General features: G+C 40.6%; 4 protein-coding genes and 2 long non-coding RNA genes across 8 annotated transcripts; 2 read left to right on the plus strand and 4 right to left on the minus strand.

Annotated features, from left to right (window-relative positions):
- Positions 1-7,324: 7,324 nt before the first annotated feature.
- Positions 7,325-8,970, minus strand: LOC134188115 (TNF receptor-associated factor 3-like). Its single transcript, XM_062656310.1, has one exon. The coding sequence runs from the start codon at positions 8,933-8,935 to the stop codon at positions 7,496-7,498; it is 1,440 nt and encodes a 479-aa protein (XP_062512294.1). The 5' UTR covers positions 8,936-8,970; the 3' UTR covers positions 7,325-7,495.
- Positions 8,971-10,502: 1,532 nt separating this feature from the next.
- On the plus strand, positions 10,503-12,060 carry LOC134188068 (uncharacterized). The gene is made up of 3 exons (XR_009971254.1): positions 10,503-11,161; positions 11,248-11,282; positions 11,358-12,060. It is a non-coding gene; the product is annotated as an uncharacterized LOC134188068 (long non-coding RNA).
- A 2,068-nt stretch (positions 12,061-14,128) lies between these two features.
- LOC134187558 (uncharacterized) lies at positions 14,129-14,572 on the plus strand. The gene is made up of 3 exons (XR_009971143.1): positions 14,129-14,244; positions 14,329-14,442; positions 14,500-14,572. It is a non-coding gene; the product is annotated as an uncharacterized LOC134187558 (long non-coding RNA).
- A 264-nt stretch (positions 14,573-14,836) lies between these two features.
- LOC134188284 (zinc finger MYM-type protein 1-like) lies at positions 14,837-16,394 on the minus strand. Its single transcript, XM_062656480.1, has one exon. It carries the CDS (start codon positions 16,382-16,384, stop codon positions 14,837-14,839), a length of 1,548 nt encoding a protein of 515 aa, XP_062512464.1. The 5' UTR covers positions 16,385-16,394.
- Positions 16,395-16,544: 150 nt separating this feature from the next.
- LOC134188285 (uncharacterized) lies at positions 16,545-17,418 on the minus strand. The gene is made up of 5 exons (XM_062656481.1): positions 17,324-17,418; positions 17,063-17,252; positions 16,936-17,005; positions 16,623-16,877; positions 16,545-16,548 (listed from the first exon to the last, which is right to left on the minus strand). The coding sequence occupies exons 1-5, from the start codon at positions 17,390-17,392 to the stop codon at positions 16,545-16,547; spliced, it is 588 nt and encodes a 195-aa protein (XP_062512465.1). The 5' UTR covers positions 17,393-17,418.
- Positions 17,419-18,294: 876 nt separating this feature from the next.
- Positions 18,295-19,740, minus strand: LOC134187887 (uncharacterized). 3 transcript variants are annotated; one of them, XM_062656058.1, is made up of 7 exons: positions 19,631-19,740; positions 19,409-19,554; positions 19,269-19,348; positions 19,051-19,148; positions 18,666-18,804; positions 18,492-18,604; positions 18,295-18,420 (listed from the first exon to the last, which is right to left on the minus strand). In XM_062656058.1, the coding sequence occupies exons 2-6, from the start codon at positions 19,490-19,492 to the stop codon at positions 18,598-18,600; spliced, it is 408 nt and encodes a 135-aa protein (XP_062512042.1). In that variant the 5' UTR covers positions 19,493-19,554; positions 19,631-19,740; the 3' UTR covers positions 18,295-18,420; positions 18,492-18,597. The 3 variants fall into 3 exon arrangements, 2 of the variants coding, with proteins under 2 accessions (XP_062512042.1, XP_062512041.1); XM_062656057.1 differs by having other exon boundaries at positions 18,492-18,804; XR_009971190.1 differs by lacking the exon at positions 19,269-19,348 and having other exon boundaries at positions 18,492-18,804.
- Positions 19,741-21,080: the final 1,340 nt, after the last annotated feature.

Raw genomic sequence — 21,080 nt, forward strand, 5'->3', positions numbered from 1 at the left:
ACAGATCACCGGTGAAGATCTGTCTGATGAGAACGAAAATCGAGTTGGGAACACTGCTTGGTGCAGGTGCAGCAGGTGTTCTGTAATACCTAACGTAGCTGAGTGCTTGTGCTGCCAGGAAGTGGACGAACTAGAGTATAGGGTGGAAGCTTCAGGATCTGATCTGTAATTATTACGCAGCACGAGAACTTCCTTGCTGTGTGTCTCAATGAAGACGTTCTTCGAACAGCTATAGTCTTAATGACCGATTGGCGACGGGATCCCATCAGAGAGCCACTAACTTCCAGGCGAGTAGCACCTAGACGAACTTGGACAGGCTTGCCTATGTAAAATTTTCACGCAGGCTGCTGCGACTAACTGTGTACAGGTAATTTACTTGCTGGGTGCACGAGAGGCTGGGCAAGGGTATCAGACGTGTCATTCCAGCATGCGTTGTAGGAGTCAAAGTGATTCGAACAAACGCGGCTGTTTTTTGAGCTAGGCGGATCCACCAGAGGTAACTTTGGTAGCCATGATTCTAGCAAATCTGGCTTCTTGAGAGGAAGCCTGAAGAAGCTGACACCTCTGGCGATGTGGCTGCTGTTGTGTCTACAGCCAAAAGCAATGCAGTGGACCATTTCACGTCGAATAAGCCAGGTAGATAGCACGCCTTGTGCACGACACGTGGAGGTCATGCACCAACTGCGTCATCAACCACGCCTACGCTAACACTCCCTCTTTTTGCGGTACTTTTCCTACGTTACAGAAGCCATGGAGGGAACTCAAAGCTTTTCGAGTGCAGTCAAGATAAAAAAATCTTGTATCTGACCCCAACTTGAAAATCGTGAGAGTTCTCCTTTAACTTTGATAACTATAGCGTCTCAGTCCCAGTCTTCTGAATCTCGTTTACATGTACACCACAACACATATGAACAGCAGATAACCTTCCTGCATATAGATTTCTTTAACGGAAATATGATTTTCTTACTGATTGAAGTCATGTCCTTTAGCTTTGAAAAGGATGAATTCCTCATACATCCGCGTGTTCCCACTTCAACTTGGCCTTTCCATTAGCAGTTATGCCTCCAAAAAGATTGAGATACTTTTTTCTTTTTTTTGTTTAGCTTCTTTCAGCCTTTCATCAAATGGTACATACATACATACATACATACATGGTATGGTAATTGCTACATACATGCATACATATTCTTCCATACAACCGCGTATGGGCGTAACTTCAGCCCCTGCCAACATATAGCCGCGAGCTATGGCGCAGTTTACAGACCCATGCAGACTCATATTCATACATATATACCTAAATACAGATATCATGTACATACACAATGTTTGTATATGCGAGTGAGCAATTGCAACCTAAAACTTTTAGCTACGGCACTGCATGCGTAGAACCAGTTCTTGTCTTTTACAGAGTACGAACTTCGACAGTGATGATGGGCAGTTACAGTTGGATTGTGTAGAACATAATTTGGGCATTGATGTGGATGTTGATCATTGTGCTGCAGAGCACAAAAATTTTGGTAAGAACTAAACATAGTTAATTAAACATATACAATTGAGAAAACAGCATCACAATTAATAGTTTGCAACTGATTTTTTTATAATTAGGTAATACTGATCATCAAGATGAGAACTGCGATCATTACGAGAAGAAACATGAGGAGAAAGAAGATGAAGCAACAAAAGAAGAAGGCGACTATGACGAACAAGTTGGAGAATGTGATCAATACGACCAAGACCTACTTATGTCTATCTCTATTGATAATGAAGGAAGTGTTCAAGAAACAGATCTTTCTGATCTTGGGGTTGCAGGAGTCATTATGAAGTGGATAGTTTTGTTACTGATGTGCTGGAAGTCACGGTATGGTGTCTCAGACACAGCCATTGAAAGCATCTTAAAATTCTTTCCACTCTTTTCTTGTACTTGTCTCAAATAGTTGGAATTTCCTTTTGTGCTGCCCTTGCTGGCTCATTTCCTAAGACCATTTTAGCAGCAAGTCGTATAGTTGGGCTAGAAAGCAACAAGTTCAAGAAATTTGTAGTGTGCCAACGTTGTCATTTCTTATATACATACGAGGACTGTTTCCAACTAATTGGTTCAAGGAGAATGCCAAAGCAATGTAGTCATGTACAGTTTCCTTGTCATCCTCAACGTCAGTACAGACAACCTTGCAACGAAGTGTTGTTTCGACAAATAAAGAGTTCAAAACAGTCGTATTTTCCATTGCGTACTTATTGTTATCGCAGCATTCAAGAGACTTTACGCTGCTTTGTTAAGAGACCAGGATTTGCTGATGCATGTGAGGTTTGGAGGTGCAGAGATTTGCCTGAGGATGTCTTGGCTGATGTCTATGATTGTGCCGTGTGGAAGCAATTTCAGTACGTTGATGGGGATCCATTTCTTGCAATGCCTCGTAACTATGGTTTTATGTTGAATGTAGACTGGTATCAACCATTCAAGCACAGTCCTTACAGTATCGGAGTCATATATCTTGTTCTACTTAACCTTCCTAGAGCAATGCGTTTCAAAAAAGAAAATTTTTTGTAGTTGGAACCATTCCTGGACCTCAAGAACCGTCTCTAACAATCAACGGCTATCTTAGACCATTAGTAGATGAGCTTGACATGCTGTGGACTGACGGCGTATGTCTCTGCAAGATCTTCTTTGGTTTTAGAAAGATACCGGTGTGCACTTCTGTCAGTCGCCTGTGACATACTAGCTAGTCGAAAAGTTGGAGGTTTTTTGGGACATTCAGCCACAAAAGGTTGCAACAAATGCTACGCAGACTTTGAATCTGATCGACTTGACATTGGCCTTCAGCGCTCAGATTTCGCTCACAGAGAACATGTTGCTGAGGTACTAAGAGCATCCACAAGACAGGAGAGAGACAGCATAGAATCAAAGTTTGGTGTTTGCTACAGTGAGTTGTTACGACTGCCATATTACCGGCCCATTCAGTTCATGGCAGTTGATCCTATGCATAATTTGTTTTTGGGAACTGCGAAAACCTTTCTGAAGAACATTTGGCTAAACAATCAAAAGCCATTATTGTCAAAGTCAGATATGGTCACTATACAAGAGCGAATAAATAGCATTCAAGTGCCTTCTTCCATGGGTCGTTTCCCTAAAAAAATTGCAAGCAACTTCGCAAGTCTTACTGCTGACCAGTGGCGCACTTGGACAACTGTCTTTTCGCCTGTTGCTTTGCGGGACATGCTGCCAAGAGACTATTTTTGCTGCTGGCTCAAATTTGTGGATGTTTGTCGCCTCTTGTGTCAACGAGCCATTACAGCTGTTGATCTACAACAAGCTAATGACCTTATTCATTCCTTTTTACAAGATGTCGGTAAATTGTATTAGGCAGTAAAAATATCTCACCAAATATGCACCTTCACATGCACTTGTGTGATTCTATCCGTAACTTTGGTCCTGCTCCAGCATTCTGGCTTTTTGGCTTTGAGAGACTCAATGGCATTCTGGGTGCTTGCAAAACTAATAGGAAGAATATCGAGATGCAAGTGATGAGAAATACATTACTAGACTTGGGAATGGATGACACCGTTCAGCCACTAAATGGAAAAGGCATATTTGGACCGGTTTTTGAGACAATTCGAGGTGAAAAACGAGTTTTGGGTGGGAGAGGTTCCTCTTTACTCGATGTTAATAGATCACTGATTTCGGTAATGTATGACGCAGTCACAGCAACTCAAATAGATGGGCACAATTTATTGTCTACTGTTGGGCTATATGCCAAGCGAGGTACTATCAAATTCTCAGCATTTGATGAGTCTGATATCCAACATCTAATATCAATGTATCGAGTTGTGTTGGGAGTGCCAATTGCTGCTTTGCTTGTGCCACAGATGTTTACGATGTTTCAATCGCTGGAAATAGCAGGACAGATAATTGGCAGTAGAAATGGGAGTCATGCATCACTTTCACACATTCTTGCTAAATGGACTGGCCAAGTAGGGAAGATAGTGCTAGACGGTGAAGAGAGACCAGGACAAATTCAGCACTTTGTACACCATCGCAAATGTTGGAATGGAACATGGCACGATTCTTTGTTAGCTGTTGCACTGCGGAACTACAGACATGAAATAAAAAATAGGTTTGATGGAGTCACGTTGTGGTGTGCAAACCATCATGAACATGCAGGACCATCTACGTCCATGCCAGTGCAACGAATTGCATCTCTATTTTGTCCTGCATATGATATTGTATCAGAGTCACAAGTGATGTTTCCTTGCCCTCTGTCTCTGAAACTTTGTTTGTAGATTCCAGGTGTTATGTATACAGAAAGCGCTATAGTTAGCTATTCCAAATGGTGTGGTAATCTTAGGAAGAAACTAATTACATTCATGTACAACTTCGCTGCTGCTAGGTTATATGTCTCATAAAAATGCATAGTATGTTGATTTGTATAATAGATGTCAATTAATCATAGACAATGCTAGTGTCCTCAACGTTCAAATGCACGCATTAACACACTTCAGTCCTATTGCATGCGCAGTGGCGGATCCAGGATTTAGCAAAGGAGGGGGCGCAGAAATGACGTAATATCTATGACGTCACAAGTTAATATTCATGATGTTCCGGACACAATGCGCTATTAAATAGTAGGTCTTGAAAGAAGGTATGATTCAGATCTGAGTGTGAATAAAAGACTGAAGAACAACTGCAACTGATCTGCATGATGAAGAAGTTTCAGCGAAGTGCTGGAGTCAGGAAACACAAGTGAATGCATAGCTAGTACATATATACACATTAGCTGACGGTATACTCAGTAAACCACTGATAGACTGTTGCCTGAACTTTCTTTCGGCCATGAAAAACTAAACATTTCAACGTTATAACGATGGCAAGTTGGCAACAGAACTCAGTACACTTCCGGAAATCGCATACCTCTGTAACGTGCGTAACGCACTACACAACTACAGCACACAGGCTATAGAGAAAGAATAAAGACTTTGCCAACTGGAGGGCGCGCCCACATCTGGATCCGCCACTGATGCGTAACAGCGCATGCATGTGTACAGTACGCGTACATCACGAAATTATTTGAACACAATCAATTACGGCGTTAGTAAAGATTAATTAATGTACAGTATCTATTATGCTGTAAAATATATAGTAAATTATAATATATAAATAATTTTTATTTTAATAAACTAACTCAATAAAAGATGTGCTCAAATATCATTAAAACACTTTGAAATCATTTAGATGAGATTAAGAATGTGACCAGATAGATGCACAATATAATACTATATTTAGACAGAAACAATGATGAGTCTAAATGTGTAAACAATTTTGATCAGAATTTTAATGCGTTTAACAGTGTAAATACGTTACCACATTTATCATCAGCTAAATTTAGTTTAAATTTGGTGTAATGTCATGCAAACATTTAGAGTAGTGTAAATTAGATTACATGACTAGACAAATGTGTGGGGCATTCAGACTTTATTTAGAGAAGACTAAATGCCTAGGAATATAGACTACTATATTTGCCTAAATGTATGCTATATTGTTCAGTGCGACCAGTACAAAATACAGGAAACCCGTGAAAAATGTTTTGCCGTTTATTACGCTGTAAATACTTTTGATGTCGATTACTACGACTCCAAGTTTCTTGTTTTTAGACTTGGTTGAGCTATTCAAATTTTTGCCAGAAGTATAAATTTATAAATAATCATTTATAGATCACAAAAATTTACGTATAAACAGGGTGAAATCTACCGAAACCTACCGAAACCTACCGAAACCTACCCTAAATAAGCAGTACGTTTAGTATGGGGCTAGACTGTCCTAAACATGGCCTAAACATAGTACCATGTTTACAGTGGCCTAAACATGTAACGAAACTTGCACTAAACTTAGGTCATGTATTGTACTATGTTTAGGCGAGCCTATACCTACGCAAAACATGACCACTATGTTTGGCACAGGTTTAAGCCAACTTAAACATAGCCGAAACCTAAACTTTCGTCCAGTGATGGTAGTCACATGTACACACGTGACCGAAACAACATGGCGTTGTGGGAAGCAGGACGTGGAACTGCATGGCAGCAGTTGACTGATACAAGGTGACTTTGCACATTTCTAGCTGTTGGGTAAGTGCAATTCTTCGGACAAGAGCGAATCGTTTGGTGTGACTCTCGTCGTTGTAGCTGCTTCGAGTGAGGCGCTAGCCTGGCTGACAAAAGTGAAATGTGAAATGTGAAATGTGAAATGTGAAAGAATAAATCGGGTTTTTTTACTTGTCGATAGCTGGCTTCTGAAGCGCTTAGTGTCAGCGGTGATAGTCTGGCTACCATTAGGCATGTTTGAAGTTGAGCGCTACGTGGGTCCGAAATGTCTGTAAGGAGTTCTGAGAGATTCGCTTCGTGCAATTTTTTTTGGACGAGGTTTGGAAACTTAGCCGCTGCAGCGAATGCGCTTTGGTGTAAGAGGCTACCAGCGCGCCAATTGATTCTCGGTAGTGAATGGACATGTTACAACGGTGTTTTTGACGTAAACGAACTTCTGTCTTTTTGCGCATCTTTCGAGCAGTAACCTGCACCGTTTATTGAAAGGGGGCCTCAGTTTTGAGTGTCGTCCGCTGAACGTTGCTCTCTTGCACAAATCGACTTCAAATAAATTCGACGGCACGTAAAATGATTAATATTTTTTATTTATTTTAACTACTATTTTTCGCGGTTAAATAAAAAAATTGCAGTTTTCTTGAAATATTTTTTGGGTGCGCGCATCTTCTACGCACATTATTAATTAACTGGATTGAATTATGCGTCAATGTTTACATTGAGGCGTGCACTGCATACATCAAATTGTGTACTATTTATTGCAAATTTATTTTCTGTGTCCAATTAAATAATATGTAATTAATTAATTACCAATACAATTATAACAGTGCAAAGTACTCAGGCAATTTAATTCTATTTCACAACTACTCCTACAAAAGATTTATTAACAGATAAACACTATACAATTAAAATGACATCATACGATATGTGTGTGTACACAATATTTATTAAGTAGTAGACTGCGCAAACCATAAATTAAATAAAATTCAATGGACGATACCACCACCCTATAATTAGAAACATTTAAATGCTACAAGTCTGTACTAAGTGAGCTGTGAGCACGGAAATGTGGTGCAATCAAGATCTGCGCATGCGTGCAACGCAACTGCGCGCGCGCGTGCGTGCGTGCGCATATGCGTGTGCAATTATGCACTGTAGGTTACTTTCACACGAAAACCGTTCTTGCACACAACACAACTAAATGTAACTGAGCATCTATGTCTGCACACGGATTATCCACAGTAACTGTATTACACCAACTACAAACCCCAATACATACAACAGTATAGAACTCCTGCATCCAGCACAAGACAGCTAAGTTAAGTATTTTACTGTCAAATGATCACAACCTGTCCACTAATTATAGAGCTTCTATCTCCCAACCACTTGTAGCCAACAAATTAATAAATGGTTAGAGTTTTGATTGCAACTCAAAGACAACCAACAACCCATTTGTAGCTTCCATCTTGAAACTACTGCTTTCAAATTTCGGACAAACCACAGACAAACAATCTTTTTCTAAGTCATGAAACTGCCCACGAGTAGCTGGGAGACTAAAGTCAATCTCTTTCTGAACTCTTGACCTGTAATGATGATTATCATGCAGCAAAATTGACATCAAATACTTTGACTTGTGCAGTTGTTGACCACAACAGTACACCTTTGCTTCAAATGTCCAGTTATCTAGTCTCATTACTCTAAATTGTCCAAATGGACTCAACGACACTGATGGTCTTTGACAAGAAAGTTCAAGCTGTAAATGCAAACCTAGATTTACGGTGTTGAATTTGTTAGATAAAATTGTGCACGGACGTGATACAAACGATTTCAAGTCTGCTAACTGTTGTGACTCTATCTTCCACAGGTGTACAAAAGTTTCGCCCATTTCAAATGAAATTTGTATCCGTTTGTCCAGTAAAGCTTTCACATACTTCACTGACTGTTTCTGATCATCTTTCTTTAAGCACTCGCCACCCAAAAATTTGCTGAATGTCTTATAGTCTGCAGCCGAAACTGAACTTTCTGTCTGTTGCAGTGTTCTGTTACCATCCACCGACTCATTGTCTGTCTTTTGCAGTGTTTTCTTAACAGCCACTAACTCACTTTCTGTCTTTTGCAGTGTTTTCTTAACAACTGCTAACTCACTTTCTGTATGTTGCAGTGTTTTCGTAACAGCTGCTAACTCATTGTCCATTTCTGCTTCATTCTTTTCAGCACTCGCCAATCTCTCTTGTACATTACTCACTGTTTGCATAGCCAAACTAAGATGATAGACTATGTTCTTGTCCAGGTGGTCTTGTAGTTGCTCTCTATTCCCAATGAACTGGCATCCAGCTGATGCAAAATCACACTGTAGAGGACTGGTGGGGCATACACCCTCTCTGCTGATGTGCACTTCCACGTCCTTCCTAGCAACCTGCGTTCCACACTCATAAGGACAGTCAACAGGGTAACTATCACATATCTCATAGTGAACAGTTAACTGTCCATATTCCAGCTCTGTATCACAGTAGCAACAACCCACAATTAGGCGATTACATTCATTCTGCTTGTGATAGTCCATGTCCTTTCTCATTATCCTTTTCCCACAATCATTGCTGCACGCTTCAACTACATAGCCACATTCCTGGTTGTGTTCATCACCCTGTCTCAGTTCACCTTGCCAGCTACAGCCTTCCTCACACTTATCACACAAAATCTTCAAACTAAGAATCTCACGTTTCGTCATGTTGTTTAGAAACATTTCTGATTTCTTCAGTTCCTCTCTGCACATGAAACACGTCACATTACCATCCCTAATGAGGGGCCTCAAGCACTCCTGGCAAAATTGGTGACCACACTTGGTCAGCATTGGCTCTCGTGCTGCCAAGTGGCAAATGGGGCATGTGTATCGATCATTGAGGGGTTTAACGAAGTGAGCATCGAATCCACCTTCATGGTAGACAGCCATGCCATATGCCACGAGGCTGGTTTGCGCATGACATTTCCTAACCCGGAAATCCTCTATTACAGAGCCGTATATATTACGGAAGCCGACAGGTGCGCATTTATATCAACGGCTCTGTAATAGACGATTTCCGGGTTACGTAATGTCATGCGCAAACCAGGCATAGGCATTGGGTCAAGGTGCATGCATTCGATGCTCACTTTGTTGAACCCCTCAATGATCGATACACATGCCCCATTTGCCACTTGGCAGCACATGAACCAATGCTGACCAAGCATGGTCACCAAATTTTGCCAGGAGTGCTTGAGGCCTCTCATTAGGGATGGCAGCGCCCCTCTCAGCTCCTTGCGCGCGCGAGCGAATTTTTTTGGGTCCCATTGGGTGTGGTTTAGCTGTTCCCGTATGCACTTTCTCGCGGTTTGCAGTGGTCTGGTAGTACGAGGCTCGGCAGTCAATCTTGCAACCGCGATTTTGACATAAACGAAGTGCTGTCTTTTTGCGCACCTTTCGAGCAGTAACCTGCGCCGTTTATTGAAAGGGGACCTCAGTCTTTGTCGTCTGCTGAACGTGGTTTTCTCGGCACAAATCAACTTCACTAAATTAGACGACAGGTAAAGTCATTTATAATTACTATTCTTCGCAGTTAAGCAAATTTTCATTTTTTATAAAATCTTTTTTCGGGTGCGATTTATGCGTCAATATTGACACTGTTGCATGTACTGCATACATCAAATCATGAACTATTTATTGCAAATTTATTTCCTGTGTGCAATTAATTAAATAATCAGAAAAGTGCAAAGTACTCAGGTAATTTAATTCTATTTCTCAACTACTAAGTTACTAAAAAGATTTATCAACAGATAAACACTCTAATAGGGTAGTACATGTATACAATTAAAATAACAGCATATGATATGTTTGTGTACACAATATTTACTAAGCATTATCTAGTTGGATAAACACGTACACAAAATAATGTACTCTACTAATCATTAATAATCGGATCACTTAATGTAAACGACATACTAATTACTAATGCATAGAATATGATGATGATGATGACGACATATTGATAACACTGCTGGTTGTCACACAGCTATTATTGAGGTAATCTATATTTAGAGCTAACATTGGTTTAAATTAAATTATGTTAATTAATTTAAGTTAAGTTAATGACTCTTAGTTAAGTTGATGGTATCAGTCATTGTGTTGTGACACTTATAGGTGTATACATTGGATATGCATTTTGGCAACTGGCATTATATTTCAAACTAGGCATTGGTTGTTATATGGTTGGTGACATGAATAACAGTAACTGAGTTACATAATTAGTATACTCGTGTGTGTGTGTGTGTGTGTGTGTGTGTGTGTGTGTGTGTGTGTGTGTGTGTGTGTGTGTGTGTCCGTGTCCGTGTGTGTGGGTGTGGAACACCGATTTACAAGCAAGATGGTGTCGCGTGTACATCTGGGATAATGGACACGTGAGGGCAATCTGAATTACACGTGAGTCTAGTAGTGATTTACATGTGAGTGTAGTATCTAGTAAACATAGTAGTAATCACAAACCCATTACGTGATTTTTAATTTTTTTAATGTATACATACCTAACCTCGAAGTTCCAGACCGTCTCCAAAGAAATGATAGAAGGTCTGGATCAACTTCTGATCGAACCGAGTTCGGAAGTGATCAAAGTCAGCCAATCAGCAAGCTGCCGCCACTTAAGTGGCAGCCAATGAATGTCGAGGGTTTTGTCATGACTTGCATGGCTTCTGGCAAAGGCGTGTTCGACAATTGCATGCATGTGCGTCTTTTTTTATATATGCCATGAGGTCTTTACCCAATCATCTGATCAATTTGACTACTTTATAATGCACTATATTGAGCCAGATATTACACTAACATAACCTACACTTGACTATAATTTTCTGCATGAATTACCCATGTCTATACAAAACTTCTGCATGCGTATAGTAAACCCATAAAAGCGTTTTTTTGTTTTAGAGGAAGGTGGAGGCGACAAAGCTGCACGCAAGCACCACTTTAGTGTTGCAAGAGCAGTTTTGGCTTGTGCACCTTGGTGTCCCAGCTAAACCCAAAAGCAATGTCCGGATGGAGCATCTATCTAGAACAGTATGAACAATTTTTAGTTAATTATCTAATTAATAATGTAATTACGGTCTGCCAAAAATATATTGTGTCTAATAGTAGTTTTATAGGTCTAAGGTGTTTGCAAAGTTTACAGCAGGAAATGGTATTATTCATGTTCAGATTTTCTTAATTAATTTGCTTATTTTCTTGTCATCTGATCACTATGAATGGTTTCTAGTGGTTGGTGGAAATTATGAGCTGTAGAGAATTTGATGTTCAAGTTTTGTAAGAGAGGATGTTGGAGTTGTGACTGGCTCAAGCACTCGTTTTGTATCGAACAACGCTGCATTCAGTTATGATCTTGAGGGTTATGCTAACATATCTCATCAGCTGATCTAGATCTATTATACCTATAAATCCATCAAATGCACGGCTACAGAGGAAGCAAAGGCAATATTCGATTAGGATGGGGTACACTATCATGGAAAGTAGAAGGTTGAATTGGATAGTGAGTTTACATCTGCAACCTTTGAGTGGGAAGTGTCTAGGTAATGGGAGTAATTGCGGCTCTCACAGAGGTATTTTTGCAACACCACAGTTAGGAGAAATATGGATCAATAAAAATCAATTATGGTGGTATTGGCTGCAGTAAACAATTGCAAACTACCAAAAAGGACAACTGCAACTACTGTGAATGGTTCTATAGCAGACAATCAAGACTACCAAAACAGACTGGATTTCTATTCAAGCACTGCATGTTTTCTCTTCTGCTTGTAGACTGTTTTACTACTTGAGATGGTTTATTTTGTGTGTGATATCATATGGATATGTTTAGTCTAGACTCTTCAATTTTACAAGCCTTTGTTGAATGTGTCAGCAGCAACTTGTTATCAATGATATTCCTGAACGTTATAAGAAATATACTGTGCATATACTTTACAATAAGTCAAGAAGGCCTACAATGCTTCATTTAGGATGTGAATTGCATACATTGCATGTTATACCATTTTTAGAATGCAGTATTGTTTATATTAATATTTGGTAACGTGTGTTATTCAGAATGGCGGGTAGACAAGTCTGGAAGATCTTTTTTTGCTCCTCCACTTTGCATTGTTTGGTGTAGATCTGTTAATATTTGGCGCCTTTTTTTGCTCGGTTCTTTCGCTTTTTGGTCTTTTTTTGCTTTCAGGTGGTTTTAGGAAGAGAGATTGATGGCTCAAGATATTCAAGCTAGCTCTGTTCGTGAGCTTGAGGTGGCTGCAAAACATGTACATCCTAACACAAGTGCAAAGGTACAACAAGCACTCGCACGCACACAGACACAGACACAGACACAGACACACACACGGACAGACACACATACACACAGACACACACACACACACACATACACACACACACACACACACACACACACACACACACACACACACACACGGACACACACACACGGACACACACACACACACACACACACACACACACACACACACACACACACAAGGCCACGCATGCACAAGTAGATGCTGATTGAACTACATTTGCATACTCAGTCACAATTCACTTTGTACAGACTTTAGTGTTATTTTAAGATTTAAATGTTTCTAATTATTAATTTTTAGGGTGGTGATATCGTTCATTAAATTTAATTTAATTTACAGTTTGAGCATGCGCAATTGCCTGCTCGCCTACAAGGGCGCATGCCTAGCGCTGGACACTAAGAGTTCTTTGGTTACTGTCAGACTGTGGGAGAAGATAGCAGGTGACCGTTACAGTTAGTTTGTACTGAACTTTACGAACCAAAGACAATGCTGCGACGAAACTGAAATTTTCATCGTTTGCCGTCTCGTTTCGGAGTCTTCAGTTTCTACGCTCTATCTCTGTCTAGTTATTGCCGTGGCCGAGAGGGGTCATGCATGCCGTGTGCAGTGCGCGCCCGTGCCGTGTGCAGTGCAGCCCGATGTAGAGTTACGTAGTGTAATCATTGATTTTGATGCTTCTAGTCGTTTTCCCCGTAAGATAGAACGGCTTGCTGTCTCTTTGAAGTACACCATTCGTGTTAGCTATGGCGCATACGCAAATCAAATATACTCGGTTCAGCCTACAACGTACTGCCAAATGGATGCTGCTCAGCTGGATGGCATCTACTCATTAGTTTCTAGCTTGCAGTTTGACTGACACGATTTTGGTTTGGTTTAGAGAGAATTAGAATTTACTATCAAGAGGGAAAACCTTTGAAGGTGATTCTAGCGTATTTGGCTGCGAATCACGTTGTTCGGAGGTGACTAGGAATGCTTACTTATTTACTTGCAAACCTCTATTTGGCATTGCAATCTATGACGAGATGGAGGTTACATCTGATGACTCTTTCACAGTTTATCAGAGCTGGTTGGTACACCCAGTCTTCATAAACCAGTTACAATTAGATTATACACATTTGTTGATAGGACACACAACGACAGTGCTGTAGGAAAAGGTGAAGAGCCTGGATCAGCGTATGGGTCCCCTGGTGCAATCCAGGCCCATCACACAGCAACTGCGACGACATCTGTAGAAGTACAGACATCAATTCATTTGTCATACAAGTCTTTAGGAGTTCAGACTGATGAGCAGCAAGTGAATGCCACGTCTGATGCTGACAGGAAGACAGAATCACCTTTAGGTAACTAGCATATTGACCATTGATTACTTGTACATGTTTGCTACACCGTGTTGTTAACTTTATCGTTTTGTACAGATAGGTTGTGTGTCAAGCTAGAAGTGCAGCCAAGTACCATTCAGATTGGAAAGCAGCTGGGTAAAGGAAATTTTGGCACAGTGTATGAAGCAAAGTGGAGTGGGTCCAGAGTTACCATTAAAATAATTCAATTTGAGCAAGTAAAAAATTCTCCCATTACACCTGAGAGAGAAATTTTACTTTATTGTTAGTGACCATATACATTGCAAACATGCCTGTCAACAATATTGAATGGATGTTTATGTCGTCTAGACATCTTCGGCACCCGCACATTATCATGATCCTCGCATGAGCGAAAGAAGTGCCATCAACATTCTATATTGTCACCAACTTAGTTAACGGACCAAGTCTCTTTCGAGCTCTGTTTGCACAGACTTCAAACTTGCAGGTGAGATTGTTAATGAATTATTAAATAGTAACATGTACTATATTCATTGTGCACTGGAGGAATGCCCTTCTTTGTCCTTTACAGTTCTCTTTGATAAACAGAATGCAAATTGCTGCCCAAGTGACATCGGCTCTAGGATACATGCATAATGCAAAACCTAAGGTGCTCCATAGAGATTTGAAGACAGACAACATTTTAGTAAGAATGATGTGAAATAATCAAATAGTGGGATATAACTTGCAACATGTGTTACAGATAGATGCCCATACTTATCATCCCTACTTAGCAGACTATGGGCTGGCTTGTACCAGAGAAATAACAAGCATGGGAACAGCAGCTTACTCTGCTCCAGAAGTCTTTGATTGCGTCTATTCCACACAAACGGACATATGGGCGTTAGGGTGTGTGCTGTATGAACTCCTAACAGGACAGGGGCGTAGGAAGTAAATGAAAACCGGTCCGGCCTAGCGCGCGCTAGTGGGCTGGACAATGTAGCGCACGCTAGTAGATGGGCGGGACAACTTTAATTAACGAGAACTATAATGACAGCCATGTCTAATTCTAAAACTGATACTTATTGCTGCTCATAACCTTAATCGAACTTTCCAAAAATGCGAAGTCTGTGCTCACTACCAGCCACAAACTCATTTAAGCACGAACTGATCGACAAAGTGTCTGTTTTAGCCTTATGAGCATGGAGAACTAACAGGTTATTCAAGCGAACTTGAGACATGGTCGAACGGAGGTACGTCTTCACTCTCCTTAACGCTGATGCACTTCTCTCACTAACAGCGTTGGTAGCTGGTGTGACCAATACGAAACAGAGTACCTTGCACACTTCAGAGAACGATGCCTTTTGAGCCAAAGAAAGAGATTGCAAGAACGACTTGATGGTTGACAGGGTTACTTCTTCCAGTTGAGGCGTAAATGCAGTTGTTAGCAATTCTAACTGAGTTGCAAGACTGGACAGTATGACATCATCTCCGTAATAATCTTGAACAAACGCAAGCTCCGTACCATAATTGTCTCCTTTCGCTGCTTTCAGCAAAAGGTTTTCGGTGTTCAGAAGGCTAGTGTAACCGGGCTGGTTAAATCTGTCACGAATGGAGCTGACAATAAAGTCAAAGCATTCAAAATATTGACGACGATAGTATTCTTTGGGTGAGCTTGGATGATACCCCTCACTTCTGCCAACTTCTGAGCCAAACGGTGCCTTTCTCTTCCTTGATAATGCTGCTTCAGATAGTCCAGTCTGCTGTCGAAGAACTTCTACCTGTTTCCAGAAAATGTCGAAAGCTTCTTCAGAACGCATTGTACTGAGAGTCTTCACGGTTAGGTCTGCAATATTCTGGCCTTCCGACGCTGTCATAGAAGGGTTTTGTAACGTTTTACTCAGATTGTCTGTGTGTCGTAGTAGGCGTTCACCTAGCATCAACCCAAACAAAAAATCGAACTTGTTCATGGCGGCCTCTACCCCTGTCACTCGAGCTCGTATTTCAGAATCAATTCTTGATTCCTTCACTTTCTGCCACAGTGCTTGAAAAACAGCATAATTCTCGAGAACACTGTGAAGAGAAGCAGCCCGTACAGTCCACCGAGTGGGACAGAGCGTTCGAAATCCAATGGTGCCAGGAACCAGCTCTTCTTTCAGCCTGGTGAACATAGCATCCCTCTTAGGAGAAAATTTTACTAATTTGGATATCTCAAACGTTATATCGAGAACATCTCGGAGAATCTTATTTTGCTTGACTGTGTCACTGACTGCTAAGTTGAGAGCATGCCCATAGCAGTGGGTATACATAGCACGTGGCTCCAGAGCTCTTATTTGGGTGACTACTCCCTTTCTTGAACCTGCCATATTAGAAGCCCCGTCATAACACTGGCCTCTGCAGTTGTTTATTGATAGGTTCATTCTTGTCATTGTGTCTGTCAGGACGTGAACAATGTTGTCACTTTGTATTGATTCCACCATATATAAACCAACAAAATCTTCATGAGCTTCAAGCTGATCATCGACTCTACGGAAGCAAATAACAACTTGTTCCTTGTTTGAAGCATCTGTTACTTCATCAGCCATGATGGAAAAATACTTGGCCTTTCTAATGGAAGAAGCAATATTTCTCACAATACTCTGAGCCATGACATTTATCAGTTCGTTCTGCACTTGAGGGCTGGTGTACTTGTTGGTTTTTCGTTCAATCCAGGTGAGAAATTGTGGGTTGTCAATCGCACGTAAACGGACAAGCTGCATGAAGTTGCTATCTGCGTCATCTCCATGCCCACGCATTGCAAGACCTTGCCTAGCTAGAAACAGTATGTTCTCAAAGACTTTAACAAGCCACATGCGATTGGCGTGCTTCTCTTGTGCGTGGGCTGACGAAAGCAATTCTCCCACATCGTCTGTGGTATGTGGCAATGTGACAACAACTTCTGTAGCTGTTTTGTGCGTAGTTGTCTGGTTGTGACTTGTGAACACCGGGATGGCATCTTTCCAATTATGGAATCCGCCTGAAATAAATGTAGAGTCTTTGACATTGCCACTAGTCAACCTCATCTTTGCTTCTTTCACGGCTTTCACGCAGACGTGACAAAACGCCGAATCTCGGGAGCAGTCATAATGAAGCCAAGGCCACCTGGCAAACCATGAGGATTGGAACGATCGCTTCACAATCCTTGCCTTTCCGAACTCACGCTTGGGGAAAGCAAAGGAAGTGGGTTGGTTTGGCTTCTCGCCGACTTCCGGCACCGGGTCCATACCAGTCTAAAAGAATTTGACAACGTATAACTTGAACTTTACGTGATACAATCGTCAGCTTACAACTTCGAGACAGACAACTACTTCGACAACTTGCTAGACTCCTAATCTCACAGGTCTGCTCCTGATAGATGCGGCGGCTCTGAGATGAACGGGTCTTTTTAGCGGCCTCGGACCTCCGTGCATTACCTGCACACATCTTAGCCTCGCATCGGCTGGGTCTCCGAGCCTGTACAGTACCTTCAACTGACGTCTGGAGAACGCAAGGCCGACGCACAAAGTACTGCATGAGCAGAAATATATTACTTATTTAATCGGCTATACCCTTAAAACGGAAGTTGATGCCATTGAGCGTCTGGCGAAAGTGCATATTTCAAAAACCGGTCCGGCCATGGCCGGACCGGTCGGACTGGACGCTACGCCCCTGCAGGATGTTTCATTTGGAATGAAATCAACAGAAAGCCAATGGCCATTCAACGGCATTTCTTTTATGCCAGAGGATCACATATTTCTAGAGTTATGCCATCAGTTGCTACAGATGCTGTTGCAAGTTGCTTGCAGATCAGTCCTGAAAAGCGACCTTCTGCAGACTCTGTAGTCTCTAAGCTCACAGAAATTAACCTTCCAGAATAATGTACTTTTAGTCAGAAACTGTTTGTTCTTTGTTGAGTTGAGTTGAGTTTTCGTCTGAGAAGTAATTAGTTTTCGAATTGCCATTGAGTAAGCTAAACTTAATCTTTTGCCACTTGGTAAAACATCTTTTCATTGTGTGCTGGAGGTACAATTAAAAATGCACTTTGTCTTGTGACATTTCTTGTTGACAAACAGATTGTATGTTGCTGCCCACGTGATGTCACCTCTAAATTACATACAGAACACCCTGGAATTCCCAAGATGCAGCATTGCTCAATTAGAATTGTAAATTCACAGATATAATTCATACATATATATTAGATATAAACACTATTATCTATACCTGTGTCAGTTACCTCAGAACTCCATAGCAGCTACAAGGCACTTGTATGCTTTAACACAATCGCTTAGATTGACATCAATAACATTGATATCTATGTCAAGCATGTTCAGCAATGACTGTGCAGCTTCCGCAAATTCCCGGCAGTAAAATGAAGGTTGAAAAGATGCCAGTAGTTCATATGTTTCATCATACAGTTGAGGACCAACAGCACACAAGTAATTGTCAGATCCTAAATACATAAACAATGTGAATAGTGACAAATCAACATGAAGGCATAATATAACAAACATGCCTGTAAGCTGAGGACGAGCAAAAATATCTTCTGGTACTCCACCAGGACAGCTAGCTGTGTGTGTTTTTTTGCATGTGATGCGTATGCCACCAATGAGTAAAATAGTCTAACTCTGCCTCCATAGCTTGAGTGAACACAAACCAAAAACATGTCCTACATACACCACACAAAAAGAATGTCTTTAGCAATTGCTTGCCTACACACAGACCACTTACACCACTTACATTTTTGTGTTATCATTTGAGTATATCCAACCTTCTTCCGACAGTTGCTGAAACAATAGTATCCACTTGTCAGTCATTTGCGTTCGCAGCTGGGACCATAATCCTTCTATTCTCTTCATACACAGATATCAAACAGAAACATTAGCAGTTATTCTAAACACTTGCTCCAAATACTGTGTTTGTAGTAGATTTCCATAACGAAAGCTTCCGTTAGCAGGTAAAGCATCAGTACCATAGAAGCGAAAAGTAATTTGTGCAGTAGCTAGATGACAATTCTCAGTGCCATGATCTGATCTAAGCACTCTAGGGCATCCTATCCAGAAAAATGAAACATTACAACAACTAGTTTGCATTATTCCTATGCAAATCATAAAATATTAGTATATATAAAACACCTCAAACATGTTCAAAGAAAATAAACAGATGTAAGTAACCAAATACAAAACGATGCTACTATGTTAATAAATTTATTAAGCATAAGAAATACTAGTAACAGTGTTGTGCTACAGAAACATTCCAGTAAGAAAGTATTCACACAATAAAAATGTAAGTGACATACCTCCAATATCTCTAACAACATCAAGACAATATTTAGCAACAACACTTGGATCCTTGTTTGTGGGGGAGATCTTCATCCACAAGATCTTTCTGGAATACCTACATTATATTCAACAGGATTTGTACAGAACAAAATAAGCACACACAAAATTAATGTCAGTCCAAAGTCAGTATGTGACCTAATTGATGACACAGCAAAACAAAATTAAGACAGCATACCCATCAATACAACCGTGTATGTAAATCCCAATAGAACTAATCTTGTCATAGCCATCTGTATGCCAAACATAATTTGGACCCTAACATGGACAGAAATTCAATTACTGATATATCATGTGTCATATTCTCAAATATAGTACCTTGTTTACATAAACTCTGCGCTTCAGTCGTCGACCTTTCCTAGATTTTGCTCCTTCCGGATCCATAATTGATAGTAATGTCATTACGATATCCCTGTTTACACAATCTGCAATCAACAATTGTATTCCTACATCCCCGCTTATTCCTGTTCCAAAGGCAAAAAACAAGTATCTAAATTTTCCTGTTTCTATGTATGTCTACAACAAAACACGTTGACTAACCTAATATTCAATGACTGAAATGTCGAGGTGCAATTTATTCAGCTCAATGAGATACAAATGCAAACTTTAGTGTAACTAATCATACAACTAATAAGTTTACCAACCGTCATACTGCTAGCCCATGACGATCCTTTAATCTCTTCCAGAGAGACCGATAACCAGCACCTCTCCCACACCGTTCAATTTCTATCTATATAAGACACAAGCAAACAAACACTATTGCTGTTCCAACATCCAAACACTATTGGATATTGCTGTTCCAACATCAAAACAAGCTTCCTCAGTATCCTAAACTTCTAAAATTGTTGAAGAAAGTTCTGTAGCCATTGGTAATGTTGAAAAAGATTTGCCACTTTTGCCCCCTAATTAACTAAATTAATATAATTAACTTTCTTAAACATAAACATAGCTTAAATATAAGCACTAAATTATAATTAATGATATTAATATCAATTTAAACCCGCAAAAATGTAAGTGGCTACACCACTGTTGAATCATGATTACTTTAAAAATAGTAGCAGTGCTCGGTTACTTACCCCAACCCTGCTTAAATAGTAACTCGTATATTGGATCACTTTGAAAAAATAGCAACCCATGAGTGTGGTACAGTACTGTAGAAATATTTCTTGCCTGCTACTAAAAATAGGAAATCACGTGACTGCTATTGTTGCTGTTCGTAGATTTGTTAGTACTGTACACTAACAGTAGCATTTGTAGCTGTAAACACGTACGCAAGATACAGTACCTGCATTGCTTGCAAGATGTCAGGCAGTACTAGCAGATCCCAGCTACCGTTTCTTCTTCGAAGACCAACAGCTCTAGTCTTTCGCTTCAGCCAGCTCATGCTACAATGCAATTCACAGTATCACAAATAGAGATTTGCAAGTAAATAAGTAAGCATTTCTAGTCACCTCCGAACAACGTGATTCGCAGCCAAATACGCTAGAATCACCTTCAAAGGTTTTCCCTCTTGATAGTAAATTCTAATTCTCTCTAAACCAAACCAAAATCGTGTCAGTCAAACTGCAAGCTAGAAACTAATGAGTAGATACCATCCAGCTGAGCAGCGTCCATTTGGCAGTACGTTGTAGGCTGAACCGAGTATATTTGATTTGCGTATGCGCCATAGCTAACACGAATGGTGTACTTCAAAGAGACAGCAAGCCGTTCTATCTTACGGGGAAAGCGACTAGAAGCATCAAAATCAATGATTACACTACGTAACTCTACATCGGGCTGCACTGCACACGGCACGGGCGCGCACTGCACACGGCATGACCCCTCTCGGCCACAGCACTAGTTTAATTAGAGCAGTTACTGCTTGTTGTTTGTGCACGACAACTCGTTTGCTGGTGTGGAGGTGAGACTCATTGTGAGTGATTGCATGGTTGTGTGACGTCACGTGACTCGTATTTTTTGTTTTCTGACTTTCATATTTATTAGGGAGACG

The sequence above is a fragment of the Corticium candelabrum genome, chromosome 12 (assembly GCF_963422355.1).
Source record: "Corticium candelabrum chromosome 12, ooCorCand1.1, whole genome shotgun sequence".
Lineage (NCBI taxonomy): Eukaryota > Metazoa > Porifera > Homoscleromorpha > Homosclerophorida > Plakinidae > Corticium > Corticium candelabrum.

Bases quoted from the DNA above. Each gene is read 5' to 3' on its own strand.
- LOC134188115 (XM_062656310.1), bottom strand. From the start codon at position 8,935: ATGCTGACCAAGTGTGGTCACCAATTTTGCCAGGAGTGCTTGAGGCCC.
- LOC134188284 (XM_062656480.1), bottom strand. From the start codon at position 16,384: ATGGCTCAGAGTATTGTGAGAAATATTGCTTCTTCCATTAGAAAGGCC.
- LOC134188285 (XM_062656481.1), bottom strand. From the start codon at position 17,392: ATGGCCGGACCGGTTTTTGAAATATGCACTTTCGCCAGACGCTCAATG. The intron at 17,006-17,062 runs GTAAGCTGACGA...AAATTCTTTTAG, and splicing joins TAGTTGTCTGTCTCGAAGTT to ACTGGTATGGACCCGGTGCC. The intron at 16,878-16,935 runs GTGAGTTCGGAA...ATGGTTTGCCAG, and splicing joins TTCCTTTGCTTTCCCCAAGC to GTGGCCTTGGCTTCATTATG.
- LOC134187887 (XM_062656057.1), bottom strand. From the start codon at position 19,492: ATGACATTACTATCAATTATGGATCCGGAAGGAGCAAAATCTAGGAAA. The intron at 19,149-19,268 runs GTATGCTGTCTT...AATATAATGTAG, and splicing joins ATACACGGTTGTATTGATGG to GTATTCCAGAAAGATCTTGT. The intron at 18,805-19,050 runs GTATGTCACTTA...TTTTCTGGATAG, and splicing joins TGTTGTTAGAGATATTGGAG to GATGCCCTAGAGTGCTTAGA.